The following is a 22200-nucleotide window of genomic DNA, read 5'->3' as shown; positions in this document are numbered from 1 at the left end:
CAATTTTGTACATTTCTGTCATAGCCTCTAGTTTGCCTCCGCTATGTTCGCCTCTTACTGTGGTTTACCCACCAAAATGTCAAATCAACAAGACTTCTTTCTCTGTATTGATGTAATAACAGTTTGCCTGCAAGACTCTGCGATTAGAGCTGCATCCTAAGCAATGGTCTGCTATTGAGAAATATTAGACTGTCCCTATTAAACGTTGTTAGGTATGGACCCATCGGAATCAAGTACTAAACACAGCCGTATAATAATAACACTTATATATACTACTAGAATATATAAACCTATATGGGCATATTTTTAACACATACAGACCAAAATAACCAATAGAGCTAACCTTACCATTGCTGGAGGGTATTTCTAAAATGACAGATGATTGGATTTAGAAACCTGCTCTAACATCATAATGCCTTTAACAAAGCTGAAATGCTACAATGAAAGAAATGGGCATACTTCACAAGGTATGAGGTAATCATTTTAGTGTACCATCCTCGGTTTCAGGCTTGCATAAGTGTGAAAAAATAGCATTGTTAGAGTTGCATAATATGGTAAATGGACTTGTACTTATATAGCGCTTTTCTAGTCTTTCTGACCACTCAAAGCGCTTTTACACTACTCGTCACATTCACCCATTCATACCCATTCACTCACTGATGGTAGAGGCTGCTACAGTAAGGGACCATCAGTGTTAGCTAATCTCATTCGTACACATTCACACACCGCTGAACAACAGAGGGAGCAATTCGGGGTTCAGTGTCTTGATCAAGGACACTTCGGCATGTGACTGCCGGAGCTGGGATCGAACCTAAGATCCTCCGTTGATAGACGACCGACTCTACACACTGAGCCACAGCCGCCCCATAATAGACAAGGGAAGTCTTGGTCTGACATCTACATTAGTTTTGTCAAAATGATGCTGGTGGTTCTAGAGTCAAAGAAGATGACCAGTATCCATCCAACTTTGATCAACAAACAAAAAATGAAAAGAAAGATCTGATTTATGTTCTACTGAAAGATATTAAAAATATGTTATTGTTCAAATAAATAAAGACAACCAAACCTAAAGGATATTCTTTTGGGCGCACGTTATTGTGTAACTGAAAAATTAGATAGATGTATGTGTAAATAGAATGAATAAAGATAAATTACCATCCTGCTGGACATTACAGATTAATTTAATTAAATTTTATTGTATCCAAGAGCTTGCTACAATCCCTGGAGGATATTTTGCTCTAATGGTTGATCTCCGGCTCTGCCCATCGGCCCCTTTCCCTCTGCACCCTATCCCTGATCTAGTTATCTTTGTTTGCCATCCCTTAGATGGATGGAAGTTTACCTGGCTGCGTTCCTACTTTGCCTCCAAGGATCTGAGCAGCCTTGTGGGCACCTGATCACTCACAGTTAGATAAAATCGTCTGCTGCTCTATGTGGTATTCCTATTAACCCCAATAAAGGTATCATGATATGTCCAATGTCCACTATCCTGGAAGTATATAATATTCCCTCTTACCTTGTCTAGAAAAGTTGAAGTTGTGACCTTTTCTAGTGTCGCAGTATAGATTTGAATGATAGTAATGACATTTAGTGCAAAGCCTCAGAAAATGACAGCCCCCATGAATCTTCTGGGCTATATGTTTTTGTCATTTCTGAGAGCTCGGTGTGCACTAAGAGCTTGAGCGGTTTGATTGAACGCCTGGTGGATTAGGTTAATTTGGAAATAAAGACATGCGCATCTAAAATGTCATTGAGGAAGCAAGACAGCGAAAACATGATAGCTAAATGTGGGTGATTAAGTCCTGATCCATGGTTAATGAGCATATTGCTGCGACAACTCTCCGTTAAAGGCTCCTGTCAAAGACAGACTAAGCTCAATTGATCTGGCATGACGTGATTCATTTGCTGCAGGGTGTCTCTCTCCCTCTCTGTCTGATCCATACCTCCACTTACCTCATGATCCGACAACTACCCGCTTCTATCTCTGTGCTCCAGCTTATGCACAGCTCAACATCAGGTTGATAAAACACAGCGGTTATCGCCCTAACCTCTATTGATTTAGCATTGTTACCCTCCTCACACAGGCTGAGTGGATGCTGTGAGGGAAATCTTAATCACCCCCTTGCTAATGCTATTGCTCACTGTGATTTTGGAAGTGAGTAATTATTGTATGTGGTTGATTGTTTTAGTAAGCAGGAGAGAAATTGGCCACTGCTCCTTTTTGCCGCCTTTGTATTGGCTTGGAATTGGTCGTGGGTTCTTTTAATCACAGAGGTGTCAGACAGAAACTGGCTTGTTACGATAATGTGCAAGGTTAGGGAATAATGTGGCTGTTTTCTCACTTCCGTGATGGTAAATGAGTAATGTGAATGTTGACAATGCTTTCCAGGCACTATTCCAGTTTTAAAAAAGCACATCCCTAAGCTGAGGTTTGAGAAAAGAGGAGCTAAAAGCACTGCAATTGAAAGCAATAGTCACACAAAGAACACAAAAAACACTTCAACAGAAAGAAAGTGTATTTTAATATAAAACATACAGTATGTACATCCACCTCTACAAGGCATTTCGGCTTTTGTGTTTAACTGAAAGCCCTGACAGCTGTCCCCAAAAAAGGCTCTACAAAATGTAATTTCCCATTCATAATAGACTCTGCAGCTTACTACAATAATATAGAAAATGATTACTGCTTTAAAACAGCAAATTACATCTGACAAGCCCCAAAGACACTGGCAGTTATCAGAAGGCCTTGGCATTACACGGTGACAGGTAATGAATGGAAAGATTTGCGAGTTTGGGCCAATGAGAAATCCAGGTTGAGAATTTTCTGCCTGTTTATTGGTGCTTAATGAAAAACAATTTATCTAAATCACCACCAGGGAGGGTTCTCTGTTAAAGCTGTGGAAAGAGGGCTAACATTACTGTCATTGACAAATGTGCTGCTGTTTTTCCAATCCAAATTGAATTGACGAGAGAGAACACATCCATTTGGGCCACAAGCCCGTGCCACTACCCACAAAGCTACTACTCAAGCCTGGCAGAGACATGGGTGTTGTAGTTTCACCCTGATAAAAAAAAAAAAAAAGATCAAGACTTAGGGGTGCACAATGAGAGCTGCACATAAAAGACTTTGTTCTCATCGCCCCCGATTGCAGCTGCATGTGGAAGCTGTTCAATGAAAAATTTTGTATAACTACCAAGGCAAAAAAGTGGACAGTGGTGGCTTGTTGACCATATCAGAGCCAAAGGGGAAAAAAAAAGATCTTATGCTAGCATATCTTTAGCAGCACATAAAGACTTCAATCAGCAGCCCTGTCTGTTTCTATACTAATTAGCATCTGTAAAAAGCAATTTTCCCATCCAGGTCAGGTTAAGTATGAACCAACCAGCAGAGGTAATGATCAGCCACGATAACAATATTCAAATATAGAAACAAAAACTGTGCAAAGGACATATAATCAGATTCACATTTTGTTAACAAACAACTTCCCTACTGATCACCTGGCTGTGTTAAATACTTGATTCTGATTGGTCAAAACCCAATAACAATGGCTATTTATTGTCATCAGCAAAAATGCACCTCCCATCATATTAAATAAATGTGTTGACACTAAGGCTGTCACAATAATCAGAGTTGTTAACTACCTTTATAAAAAGAAACATTAAAGGTTGATATTGTGCTAAAAATGAGCATACAATAATACCGTGTAACTAATTGGTTCATAGTAGGGTGTGGTAGAGGTTAGTTTCGCTGGTTGCTGCTCACTCTAAAACAGAGGACAGATATGAACAAGAAGCAACAATTGACAGTGTGGTAAAAACGTTAAGTGTCCATCTCAGGCTGGTCTATAGAGTGGTAAAATAATGACAGTTAGCGGGCAGAGATGTGAGAGCAGCCTGGGGAGCTAGTGGGCCCCAACCATCTCTGAGAGAGAAAAGTAGAGCAAAACTGATAAAAAAAAAATGACATTTTCCTCTTTGATGTTTAACTGCAAAGCTTTGAGAAAGAAGAGGCCTGAGGACAAAACTGTCAACACAAATATCCCTGCAGAAGTCCTGTTCACCTTGTCAAATGTAACCTTTAATGGAGATTTATAACAGACATTTTAGCTTATGTTCTGTGTCCCTGAATTACAATGTTCAACTAAATGTTAATGCGAATCCCTGATAAGAATCTGTTGCCATGCGTCACAAACCCTGGAATTGGAAGAAACCTTTTTTTTAAGATATCAAACAAATCATTGCCAACTTGTGTGATGTCTTTAGTAAGTAGCTGGGTAACATGTGGGATAATGTATTGAATGGATGTTGTGTTTATATGCATAATCACCTATATACTTAATCGCTGACTCAATTATTCAAGTATTTCATCTGACAAAGACCAAAGTGTCCCAACATTGTATAAATGAAGCCATGTGTGGCACAAAGAAAGTGTGCAGGCTTGCCTCAACTTTAAGCATCTACAGAATGCGTTGTGTACCCTTAAAATACATTTAAACAACCTTATCTTATAAGTAGAAATATGTTGTTACTTATCAGTTAATTGTTTCCCCCCCCGCACCAAAATAGGCAGTCTCGCAATGCACTATGCCTTTTGTAGGAAACTCCAGAATTTTTACTTTTTTTAAATTTTTTAATCCAAGTTTTTAAAAAGGCAGCATTATTGTACAATGGGTGTTTTTAATACAATTGATCATAAAAAGTTAAGTTAACACATTGTTGACTGTAAGCCTTTTTTATTTGGTTCTAAACTTGTAATGGTAAAGTTAAAATGAGCATCCACTGCTCTTTGTGTATTTATTTGAACTCCTGTTTGTAGTATTGAGCAAAGAACTTGCATAAAAATACAGCTAATTCGAGCTTCTTGGGTAAACAGGAGGGTCTTTCATTCTCAACATTTGAAGTAGTGAAACCTTTAATAATGAATATATTCAATAGTCTTTTCCAAAGAATACAGCGTTCTTTAAACATATTACACACCTATTCAAACAGTTCCTCCATAGTCGTGGAGAAATTTCCTGTGACCATTTTATCTGCTTCAACAAAGGCTCTAAATGTCATTAGCAGAAAGAAATATGCAATGTGGAAATTCCTGTTCTTATTGAATTCCTTAATAACTGTGATAGCTCTGGTAGAAATATTCCAAGCATGAAATTAGGAGCCTCTACCACTGTGGCACTGTTAAATGTGAAATTACAATTCCCCTGGAAGGAGACATGCGAAGAAGTTCTATGCCATGGAGGCCAGCTGATAAAGAAAATAACATACTGTATACACAAGTTCATGCATGGCTGCACAAGCTTGTGTTTTAATAGGACTTAATAGAGGCAAGAATCAAAGCTTCATTATGGGCATGTATTTTAGACATACGCTTTTAGGATTTTCCAGCCCACCTGTGTTCTTCTTCATTCTCTTCAGTCTTTTTTTGGTTTCCATGCCATTCTAATTCTTGTCGCTGTGAACAACCTTGATCTTATTTTTGGGGAGACCTAATGAAAACTCAATGTCTTCACCTCCGAGTGCACAGGAAGAGCCACAGAGCCATGGCAATAGATTCACACTCATGAAATGAAGTTGAAAATCTAGAAGAGATGTTTTTCCGGTAGAAGCCTGACGTGTGCCAAAAAGCCAGGCCTTATTCTGCTGACCCTGCTCCTGCCTCTAACATCCCTCTCTACCTTCTCTCATCTCCCTATCTTTACTCCAACTTGCCCTTCAAATCCTTCCCTCCCTTGACTTCAAATACCCACTCCCTCACATGTGTCCTCCCCCTCCTCCCTCTCCCTCTCTTCTGTCGGCTCTCACAGATTATGGTGTTGACAGATCCTGAGTTTGAGAGCAGTGTGCTCATCAGCTCTGATGAAGGGGCCAGTTTCCAGAAGTACCGTCTCACCTTCTTTGTGCTCAGCCTTTTATTCCATCCCACAGAGGAGGACTGGGCCTTGGCCTACAGTCACGACCAGAAGGTGAGATTCCACTTGATGTCATCCCTTTTTTCTCTAATAACAATGAGCTGAATGTGGCTTATTAAGAGATATTTCTACCTTTGTATCTCACCCAGTTTGAAAGGGTGTATTTTTTCAGAATAAGAAGAACGATATGCTTGCATTTGAGCTCAATTAATGTCTGGATTCATTGATTGTTTGTATTAAAATGTATTATCATTTTGTAAGTTATTAGTAAAAATCTTCAGGTTTCCTGATAAGCTCCAGAGAAGCACCTAAAGATTCAAATCATGATGTGATCATTATGGACGAGTAGCATAATAAGTGCTTCTTCCCAAAGCCGTATTCACACAGGAATAGCATTACCTGTGGACTTCTGATAATTTGGAGCAATTATCCTTTGATAATTTTTAGTAATTGTGGAGGATGTGTGTGTTTTTAGGCCAGTATGAATCAACCATGTCTGTAAATTTGTAAAGTAAAAACTCCTGGGAAAACCCCTGCCATGTTTCCATGAGTCCCTCTGATAATATTGATTCAATCCAAATCAACATCTCAGTGATTTGGGTTGCTCATATTCTTTAAAGAAGATCTCTGCTTCATTTTCTGCTCCTTTTCTGGTCAAAACAATGGAGCCTGTGTTGGATATTGTAATCAAAGATTTTGACAAAACTTTGTGTGAACATACTGCTGTATCATTTTGCTACACAGTATGGTGACCTGTTAGCAGACAGAGAAAACTAAAATCCAACAAAAGGTCTAGATGTGAAGAGTGATTAGATGGATGAACAGATTAATAGGCTTTGTGACTAACAGTATTTGCAATGTTGTCTGCATACATAAGGTGCGTCACACTGCCATTTTGTAGGGTTTAGAATTTTAAAAAGTGCAGTGCTTTACTTACTGTACCACTAAATGACCCACATAGACACTTTCAAATCATAATCGCCGACTATTGAAAATTGAGGAGAAAAGGCTTGATGTCAGGGTCAATCCAAACTGCTTTATTACATGGTTTCCTACAAACTTTACATGACATAAAGTTATAAGTATGTCCTTAAATCTTTAATCCACAGTGTCTATGGAAGTACTGGAAGAGTACTGGATTTAGTCATCTTTTTCTTGTTCTAGAAACATCTGGCAGGCTGTACACTGAAGTGTGATGCTGCCCCAAGAGACAAGTAGGAGCACTTTGGCATTTTCAGTAAAAAAAATGACGGTGAATTAAAGTAAAAAACAGATATCATTGACCCAATGCGAATGCGCCACACTGAACACTGACACAAGGGGTTCACTCTATAGATTGCTTCAGAAACAAATGGGTGACGTCACAGATCCATTTATTATACAGAGCCTTGGCGGCAGTTGCCATATTGAAATGCTGACTCAACCTCATGATCTAGTCGACCTAGTATGCTGTATTCTGTTTTCCCAGTATTTTTAAGAAGTTTCCTTGGAAGAACTGTGTAATTCAGTAACTAGAAGCAATGTCCAAAGCCACTTTTCTTTGTTGGGTCAAATATTTGAGATTTAGCACTGAACTAAGTAAGAGTGTTGGACTCACAGATGACTTTAAAAATGGCAACACTGTAAAAGCCAGTCTTTGTGGCATTCCAGTGAGTGTCATTATTTCTATTTAAAACTCGAACCCAGGGACACAGAGTGGGAAGTGTGGCTGTGTTGTTCTGATAGAAATGAAACACAATGCTTGCAGCATGCCGTTACAGTAAAGGTACCTGTAATGTGTTTATCCTCTCAAGCTTGATTTTGGAACGACACTGTTTTTCTTTCTGATTGGAGAACAAACTCAGTTATTATCTGAGAGCACAATTTGAGTGAGCTTTTATTTCAGCTAAAATAGATTTGACTTAATCAACCAAAAACAACAAAAGTGTCCGATAGTGATTCTCCTGTCTCCCATTTTCCTTGCCAGTGTCCATCATGGTGTCACCTTCACTGGGCTTTGGCACACAGCATGGAGCTTCTGCACACCATCTTCACACAGTGCAAAGAGATTGTACCCAGCTAGTCTGCCATTAAGGTCAATGACTCTGACCTGAGAGCCACAGCAATTGCCCTGCAGGAGGGGTGCAGGGTGCAGGAGGGTTATGATTGGTGAACAGTGGTGGATGAATCAAAACTGTCAACAACACAGCATTTGAAAGGTTGTTACTGCATGAGCCAAAGTCAGGCTTGTACTTTATAGAAGTTCTATTATTACAACAGTTGTGGCCCTGTTTTCACAGAAGTGTATCGGGTGACAAAAAAAGAAAAGCCTACACGCAGTTGAACAGTGTACACCTTAGGCTAGCCTCTGGGAAAGCTGAGGTGGGCCACAAGACCCCTGTTGAACAAATTTAAAGTCTCCTTCCTTCAGTCAACTAATAACACCCCTACTTGTGTCAGGGGAGCTAATCATGTGTAACAGAGGCTTGGTAATAATGGCACTTTATCTTCTGTGTCATGCATATTTGAATCTTAAGTGTAATTTTATTTTTATTTTTTTATAGAGCCAAGTAGTTTTTTTCCTGAAAATAAATAAGTCTGAAGTATGCAAGTTAAACCAAACCTTTGCAATTTCACAATTTAGCTGTGTCTCCAAAGAGTCCCTTTGTCTGTGCCCAAATTAACTTCATGTAGGCATTGATAGTGTTGCATTAATGCACATAATATAAACTTACTGCATTCCACAACAGCCATGGTAACACGAACAAGCCGTGGGGTCAAGATGTCTTTTATTTATGTGAAATAAGGCTGCTGATTGAATATCTTAATCAACAGAGTTTCACAGTCATGCAGATTATTTCTAATGGATATGAAGGTCATCCTCAATAGGAGTTATATCAGTTCATTAGACATGTATCATTCATAGTGGATGTCAACAAACTTGTTAATTGGATCATATTTGTCATTAGCTGTGTAGAATCCTTTCCTTTTCCCACATCTATTTTTAAATCAAATTTTCACAAAACAACCACTCCAACATGGGGCAAAAAAAGTCTGAAGGATCTCAACTTTAATTTGAGCTGCGCTACTTTGCTCTAGCATTAAAAGTCAGCATGAAATTTCAGCTGCTGCTATTTTAGACTGCATAAGTGACTATTAAGGTGAACACAGTAGCCAGGTTCAAGAAGTTTAAATCCCTGTGAAGTCTGGGTAGGAGTAAAGTTGAAAGAGAGGTGCAGTGAGCCTTCAGCCAAGGTTCTGGGCAAAACCTAAAATTATTCTGATGGATTGCGAGGAGTGAAAACTACTCATCAGTCACAGCTTTTACATAACTTCAAAACAGTCTTATATGTTAATTAAAAACAGCCCTCAGCAGCTTACATTATCTTTAAAAATTACAGCGTATAAAAAATATGAGGTTTGCTTGGCTGGCCCATAAAATAGAGTCCTAAGATCAATGAGGGTAAGAGCTATTGATCTCGCTGATTAAATACACCTCAGTCATGAAGGTGGGATATACATCAAGCAGCAGAGTAGAGAGTTCAAGGAGGCGGAGGCGGCTGGGGCTTGGATTTGGCAAATCAACATTAACAAGGTAGTCCAGGTCAGTGTGTGAAGTGAAGATTACAGGTATTATGAGGCTACAATATGAATCATCACCGGGACATCTTGTCAACTATCGCTAAAAGCCAAGGTATGATTACCATCTTAACTAGACCTATTTTCAACTCCTCCTGAATGTGTCATCCAAATACAGCAACCATCTCCCCTCAGCTGTTATTGCAGATATATAATATGTTCTTTATCTAGTTAGTTTAGAGAGGTTTACACTGATATTATTGGATGCTTAATTCAGCCTGATTTCCCCTGCAGCCAAGACGCTTCATCTCCACTGTTGAGCCAGCAGCGAGAAGCTTTAATATGCTCATTTTCAGCCTGTAACCGGCTAATAGTTTCAAGACTGGGTCACTCTGAATTTAATCAGCTGCAAGTCGGTGCTTAACCGTATTTAAGTGCAGCCCTGAGGACCAAACTTTAGAAGAAAAGAATGAAACTCTTTAGTGAGGCATCAGAATCCATGTCGGGACAAATAGGCGTGAGTGAAGTATTTGTTATAATTTTTGAGTCTCTTTTATGAATACTTTTCAAAAATTAACATTCAGGTCAGTCTCCCTCCTGGAGTAAATGAAGGTATTTATAGAATTAGAACTCTTAGTGACCTTTCCAGGCTCTTATCTCTTGACTGTGAGTTTTTTTGTGCAGACAATTACTCATTGATGTGGTCCCAAGTTGGCTACTGAAAATAAGGCCAGTGATGCTGCTGCCAAGTTAGTGAGTTATGTAAACAGGCAGACACAGAAGAACAGTGCAGGGAAGTGGCTCCACACATAGAATGAATAGAAGTTGTCTTGTTTTATTCCCTGTAAACTGTCTGAGCTCCCGGTGGAGTGGGTGTTTAGGGATCTTGCCTGAAATGGTAAAACACGTTTTTTATGTTTGTGACCAAAGCTCAGACAAGAACAGGATATACAGTAGAGGTATTCTTCTTTCCTCACCTTCTTTCCCCTTTGTGTGATAAAAGTAAAATATATGTAATTGTGTGCTGCAAATATTGAGTTTTTATTTTTTTATTTGAATGCTAGTGCAGACAAACAGCTCCCCCAAAAGCATACACAGAAGATGAAATGTCTAGCTGGGATCGATAGATATTTTTAGCCTCACAATAAATACAAGTATTCCTTCTCTGCTGCTTACGCCTCAGCAAACTTGAGAGACAAGGCCGTGACTCTCTAATGGACTGTGTCATGATTAACTCATCCAGTAATTGCATCAGAGATGAAAAGTACACTGCTACACTGTAATAAGTCATTGTTGGCAATCAGCTGTTCTAATGGGAGCATTTAACCCATTAAAAGATTGAAAATGTTTCCTGCTACTGTCTGTCCATAATTGTCCTTATTACCATTACCATGGAAGGGTAAAAGAAAGTCTAAAGGTACAAAGGTCTAAGATAGTCTTTATGGGTGTCGATCTCAAAAATAAAATCATTCACTTCCTGATATGTGACATTGAAACATCTTTTGTCTCACTCAAGGCTGTTTTTAGATGTAATTTGAACTTATTTAAAGCATATTTTAACAGATCACCAGTCATCAGCTGTCCTTAACAGTGCCAAATGATAGGCTCTATAGGGAGCCCATGATCGCACCATTTCCTAACACTTACACTATACAAATGTGTCAAGCTGCTCTCCCACTTCTCTGGATAGTGACTGTTCGGGTCACTATCCAGAGAAGTGGGTCCTTTTGCTGAGAAAATGGCTGGATAACCAACACAGTAAATACAGTATGCTATCAACTGCAGGGTCACTGCTTCCATGTAATTCATCTAAACTTATGAAAACCGCAAACTAAGCACTAATGTTAGTCTAAGTGTACGCTCTATTAAGAAACTATTCAGAGCTTCACTTTCCGTCAAAAAGCCCATTTGTTGCATCCCATACATGTGTTTTCCGCCTGCAGTGCACTGATCAGCTAGTATGGTCAATGATGTATAAGTCAGGCTTATTTCTGCCCAGGATACTGATTTAATGTGAAACTTGTAATTTGCATCTCTAGCTATTTATTGGCAATCACCAAAATCAGTAGCATTCATTCTGTAGAGGCCATAAGTAGCTCTATCTGTATGTGACTGGAGTTCCATCCAACTCGCAGAGGTAAATTAAGAAGCTGCTTTTATTTTGAGGATCTGTCTCAAATGTGAAGCAATGCATCAGTGAAACTTAAACCAAATCTAGTTTTTGGTTTAAACTTTGAATTTCACTACCTGTACTAAATGTTAGGACACCACATTGTGAAGTTTCTATGACATGAAAACAAGCCTATATTTTTGATTTATTTGATTATAACATTTGATTTTATCATCCAGAGAACCTGAATGTTGAAAAACACACATAAAAATTATTTCTACAGTTTTCGAGATATCATTGTGTTGAACAAAACTGACCAATAGACAAACTGTCTTGCACCCCATACTTAAACCAAGCCAGCATAACCTGTAATGGCATCATCACGGTTATTTGACTTGACAAAGCTGCAGTAAGCATGATGAGTTGTAATTTCCCTGACAATGATTGACTTGTTAAACTGGTTGAATGCACGTCTTAAAATCCTGTCTACAATGGAGGATTTATGACTGACATATTTGCGTTTCATGCTCATGTTTTAAAAATGTGCCTGTCAGGCATGTGGCACCTCTGACGAGTGGCCTGCCACACACACTCAGAAGGTATGTGTCTTTTTTATTTCCTGCTGATCCGCGGCATTCTGACCAGCCTGCAGAAACACAAGTTGAGCACTGACAAATTGAAATCCCCCCTCCTTGCATTTCCTTTGAACCCAAAGCAGCAAATAACCAAACTTACACTTCAGAGAAACAAAGAGAACCACCTGGGTATATTTTCACACTACAAGCACTGAGTTTTACGAGGACAAGGGCTTATTGGTTCAGCTCTAACCTCATAAAGAGTCATCCACACAGAAATGTAGCGCATATTCACACTGCACTGCAATTGCATTACCCTAAGATGGTACACAACAGCCCTTAGGTTCAAGCTAACATTTAATTTGTGTGTTTGGATTTCCACTAGAGAAGTGGCAATCCATTAAGACTGGGGCTGCTTTAACTGGTGACTCAGTGCCTACAGCGTCTACATTACCGAGTCAGAGCCCCAACGCATACGGGACCCAACAAAGCTCTCTACGGACCTAGGTTGGCAGCCAGGTACAGGCGGAGGATTAATGTCGTTAGTCAGGTGATGGATGACTAAAAGTCACACAGTAATAATACAATAGATCATGAATGCATGGTCAAAGAGGGAGCCTTCTTAGACAGGGTAATATCTGGAGGTTGAATTATTCTCAGAATTAATAAGTAAAGAAAAAAATTGGCAGCTTAGATAGGTCATAATCAGATTGGTGAAAGGCGTATTCACCATCAAACAAAGATTAGAATCAAACTAAAAACAAAGTAAGAAGGGGACAGGGTATATGAGCCAGTCCATATAAGATGTTCATTATATGAACTTGAAAGAAGGAGAGAGAGAGAGAACAACAGGTCAAGCACAGCTGTGGTTCATCAGGCAATGTTGTGATTGTTTGGCACCCGGCATGATGAAACCGGGAAAGGAACTCTGAAATCAAAGGGAAATTATGGATACAGTGAAGCACTGACGGCTACATGCCAAGAAGAGGCAGAACAGATGGAGGAGTACGTTCTGATGGAATAGCAGATATGTATTGTCACTCTACTGTCAAAACAGCAGATGGAGGTGGCCTGCCAAGCTGACAGTGGACTGTATCAACAGAAGTGAGGAGAAACTTTTCTGCTAGTTGGCAGCTTTTGCTAAAGGTTAACCTTAATAGGCATTGATTTCATGACAACAGAGCAACTATTGGACAGTGCTCTCAGCTCTGGGTGTTGGAGTTGTTATGGAATTCAGTCAAAGGATAACAAAATATGGAATGCCTTTAAAATCTGTCTACAGCTATTACGTAAGACTGGATTACCGAAATGGCAAAATGATAGCTACCCAAATGCACCATGCTGCTAAAGGGCACCAGAATGTCAAGATTCAGTGTTTGAAATTGGATTGATTTGGCAAACCAAGAAAAGTAAATGTTGGCAAAGATGGTTCAATTCCTTAACTTATATTATAGCCCTGTATTGTAGAGGAACGCTTTGTCAAAATATTGCATCAAGACTGTTAAGGTTTAAAGGTTAGTGATATGTAGTAGGTTTACACTACACACAAGGAATTGGACGTGGTGAATGGAACACTAGTACTTAACGACAAGACGGTAAGGACATAAAATATGGAAACCTAAAAACTTAATCTTAAACTTTGAAGTAAAAATAAAAATAAAATATATACAAAGAAAGGTATAGAAGTTCTTTTAAGACATGAATAAGTTAACTTAGCCTAACCCTGCATACTGTATATGGACACTGTTGTGCACATGAAAGGACACTGAAACCCTCCCCCCACTCATGTTTTATTTTTATGAATAATCTTGTCCGTTGGTAATGTGGTAAATATTCATATATCAAAGCATCTGTAATATTTCAGTAGGTTTATTTGTGGTTAAAATGAGTAAGGCTCACGCAGGCATTTAGGGGCAGCTCAGGGGTCTTTAGGATGCACGGGTGCACACGCGTCATTAAGTAGACTGGGATGTTCTGCAATATGCAGCCATGCTAAGCTAATGTGCTTGTATTTCTGTTTTTCCAGAGAAAGAGTTGGAGTAAAAGTTAATTATTATAAAACCCATGCACGCCTGGAAGTTCTCTATTTCTGTCCATGTGTGCAACAGTTGTCAAGTTTAGATTCCAGAACAGGGTTATTTATGGTCAACATTTCCAAGGGAAAGAATGGACTGTCAACAAACAGCCTGAATAGCATGTAACAGCCACGTAATTTGTCATGTCCTCTTGCATTGCAACACAAAGTATACCTGCTGTCCGCACACTTCTGTTACAACATGTGATCAAACCACACTGCTATAAGCGGCATGCTGGAGACCAGTAGGAGATCGAAGAGTAGTGTCTCACTTCTTAGTTCTTCACTTTGTTAAACAAGATATAAAAAAACTCTAAAATCAAGAAGCAGTTTCTCACTGGACATTCCCAGTTCCTTGGTGATCTTCTTTGAGCTTCATTCCACTTTGTTCAGCTTTTTGAGATGAGCTGAAGAGGTACATATGTAACTCCTCAGTTGAGCTTTATTATCTAACATTTATTCCCCCATGTCTATGCAAGCAATACAATTTAAAATTGAAGCAGGTCATGGGAGTCAAACCGCTTGTTGCATCGCATTGCTTTGCGCTTATTTGCAGCAAATGAGGACGCTCAAATAAGACATAATGTAACCAAGGTGATTTTCTTGCTGAGGCTCACTTATGTATCTTGCTGTTGACATGGTGTAACTCTACTTACCAGTGTTGCTGTAGCTCAGCAGTGGATTGTTTGTCAAACGGATGGTCTGTGGTTAGATTCTCTCTCTTGCAGTCTGCATGTCAAAATGTCCCTGGGAAAGACACTGAACCCAAAATTTCTCCCAAAGGCATAGTCATTTGTGGATGAATGTGGGTGAATGCTAGACCAGTACTTCAGGGCACTTACACTTGGCATAGCAGCCTCTGCCTCTGTTGTATGCATGTGTGTGAATGGTTAAATGTGACATGTAGTGTAAAAGTGATGTGAGTGGTATAAAAGTGCTGTATGAGTGCACTCCATTTTACCTTGAATCTCTCACCCTGAAATCCAGGCCAAGGATATCCAGGCCAAGATGTCCTTTCCCATGCCCAGCACATTATTTACAGAGCAGCAACTCAAGGCACAGCAACTGAGTTGGAGCAAAGAAGTAATGTCTACGCCCAGATACAATCTGCACCTTTATGCATTTCAAGATGAATTAAATGTTCAATTGTCTTCAAATTATAGCTGATGAGCTCAGGGATTGCATAATTCCTGATAAGGTCCTTCTTTTTGCTCTGCAGATGAAGTGTGTTTCTGACGTCGTACCTTGACCGTCTGTGATGTGTAAATGTAGAAGGAACTTTGTGACACTGGCTTGCTTGTGTTAATAGTAATACGTTTAATGCAAAAAACAACACCAGTATGGAACAAGCACTGCGGATGCCGGGAGGACAACTTTGCCAATTTGTGTTTCTCTCCTCGAAGGTTGCTGGACACATCCTTTATATAGGTTTAAATGATGTCAACATCGCACGTGCGCGCGCACACACACACACACACACACACACACACACACACACACACACACACACACACACACACACACACAGCATCTGTCTGTCTCTCACAACATTCTCTTAACATCTGGTTTACATTAGTACTAGACCCATCTTCCAATCTTACCAGTTCCTGGAACCATTCTAAGCAGCATACTTGACTTTATATAGTTTCATGTGAGATAATTCACTGCATAGCCTATAAGTCAGCAAAAACATGCTCAAACAACACCACTTAGACCACAAATGGAATCCAGAACAAAAGCCTTGTCCCTTGCCCTCAGTGTCTACATTTTTACACTGATATTCCTGAATGGAAAAAAAAAGCTGGAGTGTAGACTCCAAGGATTCAACCATGAGATGAATGTTTTCTTACGGTCTGAAGGTAGAGGCTACTATCTTTGTCCTTGGAGAACACCTCATGTCCTCTGAAAGTGTTTAGAATTCACCAGCTGATCAAGGAGCGTTTGATATTTCACCAACTGTCATAACCTTTACACTTTGCTTACACGGCTACTGCTCCTCTCGAGCTGTGTGGGCCTGTCAGTTCAGGTTCTGCTCAGCACAGAGGAGAAACAAAGCTGTCAGGTGAGGGGGATTGAGAAAGGAGGCTGAAGGTGAGGGGGCTGTTGGCAGGTGTGCACGTGAGGTGGGTGGAGAGGGGGTAGGAAAGGTAGGGCTGATGGAACAGAGGGGGGGAAATGAACCAATAAATGAGAGCAAATGGAGATTGATGGATCATGCTTGATTTCTTATTGAACTAATTCGAATATGTGACAGAAGCTTCTCTGACATCCTCCACTGGCGTGACGACAGATGAATAGATATTAGTTGATCTGTTTTTCAGCTTGTTTATCAGTTTTCTAACAGGCCTCTGTTTATTCCTCCACGATGCTTCAGCAGAGCCAACCCCTGACATGACACACTAGAAGCTTACACCTTCCCTTTGTTGCACGGGCAGAGGTAAGGGGAAACACTTGAATGGTGTGCATATTTATGCTCTGTGGGGGAGGGGGGTGTGACAATTTACATAATTGACTCCAGTTGTCTCTGTGGCAGCTGGCAGCAAAATAGATGCGGGTCTTCTCTGAGCTGTTCTCTCACAGCAAAGAGTCAAGGTGTATGTTTTTGAGCTGCGGATAATTAAGAAATGTATTTTAGTCACTGTCGTCCCACAAGTAATCCTGTCAGTGTGAGAAAACACAGGGCAGCGAGGGGGCACGAAACGTAATTTACCAAATCTTGACTGGAAAGCTCTTGTCACTGCTATATGGCAGCCTCACATTGTGAAAGATAAATTGGATTATCCAAAATATCAGCTCAAACAGTATATCGATTTGTTTTCTCAGTTGCATTTGACGCGTCTGAAATGTTGCTGTTACTGGAGTGACACTGACGCTCTATTTTTTCTTTGAAACAAGGCACACATACAGAATCATTTCGGCTTCAGATTAGATAAAGCGTTCGATTTGTCAGGTAATGGTCAAAGCATGAATGCTACTGAGCCTTTGGGGGAGACTGGCTTAAAAGTCTTGAAGTTTATTCTTGACAGGGATCAAAAGTTTTTGAACAAGTAAAAAATATGACTTTAGATGATTCAGTCTTTCCTCTGTTATTGTTGTAAATTAAATATGAACTTCTTCCTAACCCTAGCTTTGGAATAATTTGACTTCCTTAACCCCTCATCAGCTTCCCACTTGTGGGTACGTATGTGTACTGAGTGAGTGAAGACGCTTGTGGATTAAGAACAGACTGCTTTGAAATGACTGTTTGAGAGAAACATCCTTCCTAACCTTAAAGCTCTCGTGGGCAGTTTTTAGCTGGTTATGAAACAGACTGATGTTATCACTGATGTTTGTCTATGAGCTACAACAGAAAACAAACCATCAGGGAGAACTGTGACTATTTCTGTGCAGTTATTCTTAAAGCCAAAACCAGTGCTGCAGAGAGGGTGTCAGATAAAGTGTCAAACGTAGGAAACAAAAGCAGATTTGTTTTTGAAATTTCCAAACTTTTCACAGGTACTCAATGAAAGGTGTGTTTGAATGTTAAAAAATGTTTTGCTTTCAGAAACACTTTATACACATGTCCAGGGTAAAATCAGCAATAACACATGAGCTACCGCTTTGACCAAAACTAAATCCAAGCAAATCAAAAGGTCTTCACGGGAGCTTTAATGTAAATAAACAGCAATCCTTAGTAGAAGTTATCTAACAATACAATCAAAGTGTAAAATAATGGGGGGAAAAACTCACAGATGGCTTCAAAACATACCTGACTCCACTGACGCCTTGAACGTTTGCAGTGGGCACAAGACCATGTGACCTGGACAATGCAGCAGGGGTCTACCGTCCTGTTCACTGATGAGTGTCGGGTCACCTTGCACAGAAATGATGGTCGTCAGCGTTGCTGGAGAAGGCGAGGTGAGCGATACGCCAAGGTCAACATGGTCTCTAGGGTTCGCTTTGGTGGAGGAGGTGCAACAGTCTGGGCAGGCATCACCAGTCAGCGCAAAACAGATTTGGTTATTGTAGATGGCTCAGTCACTGCGCGTTCTTACCTCAGAGACATCATAGAACCCATCATCATCCCCCAATTCCGCCAGCACACCCCCAACTTTCTGTTCATGGATGATAATGCTCCACCACATCGTGCCAGAATTGTCACAGCTCGACTTCAGGAAGTCAGAGTGTCTCATATGGTATGGCCAGCAATGTCCCCTGACCTGAACCCCATAGAGCACGTCTGGGACCAGCTGAAGCAGAGACTGGATGATCGTACCCCACCCCCACGTGACCTGGCAGAACTGCGTGTAGCACTTGTGGAAGAGTGGAACGCATTGCCTCAGAACAACATCATGAGGCTAGTGAGGAGCATGACACGTCGCTGTCAAGCTGTCATTGCGGCAAATGGTGGAAACACCCGCTACTGACATTGTTAATTTTTTGTTATTTGGGGCTATCCTTGTTATTGTCTAAATTTTTGGGGTAATAAATATTAAAATAATGAAAACGGTGTTTCTTCTCATGCATTATTAGTAATATCAAAGGGAACTTTTACTTATTTTATTAAAATTCAGACCAAATAGGAAAAGCACTCATGTAAATAACAATATCCCTAACTTATTGTGAGAAAGTGTTTGCTTTTTCACGTGTTAGAATCTGTGACTCCATTGTTTTTTACCAGATTAATTTTTGACAGTCATTTTACCAAACATTTGATTGCACTGTATAGAGTAACACAAACTTCCTCTTGAAAAAAAGCTCTAAAAACCATCTTGAACGTTATTGTGCTTGATTTTGAATGTATTCATTATTTATTTGTCATTAATACCATTGACAAAAAATGGTATTAATGAACTACTAACAATGCATATGAATGAAAAACATTGTGTTTTCATGGCCACAGGTTCAGTTTTGCATGTAGTGAGACACCCATGATAACATGCAAATCAGCAGATTGTCCTGAATCTGTTGAAACCAGATATGTGAGGCCAGCTCTGGGAAAGGGAAGCTAAATAGGCCTATTACTCTGAAGTGGACTGTTTTTACTGTGAGGTGTGTGGGTTGCGCTCACTTTTTATGTGAAAGACACTCGTAAAAAACATTTCCTCTCAGCAGGCCTTTTCATCCTCCTGTCTCTCTTTTCTTTTTGATATCACGGTTTAGCTTTCTTTGGGGAGACGTGCTGCAGCATCACTCAGTTGGCTCGATTGACAGCCGTCAGATCAATCCTGTAGACCGAGGGTGCAGGGTGGACTAAACCATGTTGCACATATAGTAGGGGTGAGAGGAGCCTCAGAGAGAGACTGTGCATTTTTCTAGTTGAAGAGTTAAGAACTGTGGTCATTTATTCAGCTTATCTTACTTCACTTACAACAGCTATAATTTAGGTATAAAATGCAAATCAAAAGTATATTTTCATTCCGGGCTCATCGAGGCCCTTCCATCTATTTAGGCCCTGGGTAGTCAGTCCCATTTTTTCCCTCACTGCAATGCCCTTGGATGTCATCAATGCCCAATCTGCTCAATATTTAGTCTTCATAGCGTGAAAGACTAAAGTCGGGGAAAAAAATAATTTACCTGTCCATGGTACGTGTAGACATGTGCCTGTTCCTTCTCATTCACACTAATTTTTGTGATCCAACAACATGCTGTATGTGCAACCCATGAGCTGGTTTCACTGTTAAGTTTTCATTAGCTTTTAAATACTTAGCAATCTCAAAGACTATGAGTCAGCGGGGTAACAATACTTTTTCTCTTCTTCGGTTAAAATCAACCCCAGGTAAGACAGAAGCACAGATTTCTGTTGATTAAAGGTGATTATGCAATATGAATTATTCAATGTGCTCCAAATGCCTAATGACTTTTGTTCAGTCTCATTTTTGCTGATGTTTGTATATCCTTTGCCAGAGATCCAACACACTGAAGTTTCCTCTGGTCTACTTGCAGGAATTATGCAAAGATAAAACAAATAATTAGATTTCTGTTTTGAGGGGTATTTTTTCATTTCTTACTCCTTTTTTTCATGCTACTATAGGCCATTTGGGGTTCTTTTAGTAATCTCGAACACAATCAAACAAAAGCCACTTATTTTTATTACCTTGTGTAAAATATTTTTTCTTCCGCTAACCAGGTTCCCTCAGGGTTTGACCTGTTTGTTTATAACCTCCTCTAGTCTTGCATATCGGAACATTAGTAATTTACTAATTGGAGTGTGAAATTATAGGGAGTCTTCCATTATAAAATGCCATTGCACAAATGGGGAGGAGAGGATCAAAGATTTATGGTTCAAAAGTGCTGTGTTACCAGAAAAAAATTCTCTGCAATTTCCACCTCCTCCCAAGCCCATATAGTCTCAACCCCATTTCCCTTTCCCTTTCACGATCCCCCTAATGATCGTAACAGGCCTCGGAGCCCATAAATCTGAACAGTAGGGAAACTAAGTGTCTCATCATTATGCAGCCTCCACCTATCCGCTCAAAGAGCATCCGTGTAAGGCCCCCAGGACAGGAGCGGCACTTGTTTAAATCCAATCTCATTCCAGAGAGCTCTTCATCACTTCTCCCCTCCCTCCTGCACCTAAAGACATCCCACGCCATATTGTTGTGTTATGTGTAATGGGGATGAGCTCAATTACTCTTCCGCATGACTAATGGTGATGACTGAGTTAGGTTGACTGAGTCATTTCCAGTTCAGGTAATGTTGTTCCAGGCACCCGCTCCCTGAAGAAATTCTGAGCTCTTCAGAGGCCTTTGTTGGATGGCTCTGACCTTGGTAGGATCTGGGTTTGAGTGCACAGCTGTTGATGTTTGTGAAATGATAAAATGAAAAAAATGTTGTTGGAAATCTCAGAAATTGAGCAAAATAGATGATGTCCTAAGTTTCCCCTTGATAACTTGCCTCAGTAAGTATTTTCAGAATGAGTTTGCAGTCTCATTTGCTGGTTTCAACCCTCCTTCAATACAAAGTGATCTTCATTCCCCAATTATGGTCCCATTTAGGGTAAACTAGACAATAAAGCAGCATGTGCTACAAGATATCTCCACCTTGTCAAGGGCCCCCATACATAAATAATATATATTTATAAGACTGTTAAAAGCAATGGGGAAATAATGGATGTGACATCAGATGATGATAAGCTTGCATTTTTCTTGACATATCCTTTATTTCATGATTATTTGATTTCAAATTGTATGATTTAGAATTAAATTTGGAAGCAGTATAGGAAAGAGAAGAATAGATGACTTAGGGCCCGATCTACTAAAGGTTTGCGTGTATAAAAACACGTGCGAACTTAATAGCGTGCGCAAAGCTGACGTACTAACCGGGAGCACCGAGGATTGCGTCTTTCAAATGAGCAAAAAAGCACTCGCAAATCATTTAGCGTGTTTGCCTTCATGAATATGCAGAATACATGTAGATCATCAGGGCGCAAAATACTGGGAGGAGGAGATGCAAATGTAATCATTTAGCACACACAATGTGATTTATCAAACCTGAAGCAGATAGCGAGCGCTGTTTTTGCGTCTATATTTAGCACGTTTGAAAGGCAGGTGCAAACTGGCACAGCGTTACGCACACATGGCTGCGGTCACTGTAAAGCTCATCATAACATCGCTTTACAACATGCCCGCAAAAGCTGGGCTTACAAGCATTACTAAATGTTTTAGTCAATCAAACCACGAGAACAAAATAATAATAATAATAATAATAATAATAATAATAATAATAATAATAATAATAAAACACAAATTTGAAGCAGTTCAGCACCACGGATAGCGACCGCATCATTCTGACACCCACTTTAACTTTTTCATATAATGAGAGCACAGTAGGTCACTGTATCAACAGCTATAAAGTTTATTAAAATTGGCACAGCGGCCCACATCTTCACATACAAACAAAAAAACAATATGAAGTACTCGGCCTACTCACCACTGTTTGGACGAGCCTTAAGCTCCGCGGACTTGTCCACGATGCCCTGTATGTCCATTTTCT

General features: G+C 39.9%; 1 protein-coding gene across 1 annotated transcript in view; it reads left to right on the top strand.

Annotated features, from left to right (window-relative positions):
• Window positions 1–22200, top strand: part of sorcs3 (sortilin related VPS10 domain containing receptor 3) — a 275394-nt gene that overhangs the window by 147155 nt on the left and 106039 nt on the right. Inside the window, exon 4 of the mRNA XM_034688917.1 lies at window positions 5805–5963. Coding sequence (XP_034544808.1) covers window positions 5805–5963 — 159 coding nt within the window. The remainder of the gene's footprint in view (window positions 1–5804; window positions 5964–22200) is intronic.

Source organism: Notolabrus celidotus, chromosome 7 (assembly GCF_009762535.1).
Source record: "Notolabrus celidotus isolate fNotCel1 chromosome 7, fNotCel1.pri, whole genome shotgun sequence".
NCBI classification, from domain to species: domain Eukaryota; kingdom Metazoa; phylum Chordata; class Actinopteri; order Labriformes; family Labridae; genus Notolabrus; species Notolabrus celidotus.
The sequence above is the reverse complement of the archived record's forward strand: the minus strand, read 5'-3'. Positions and strand labels throughout refer to the sequence as shown.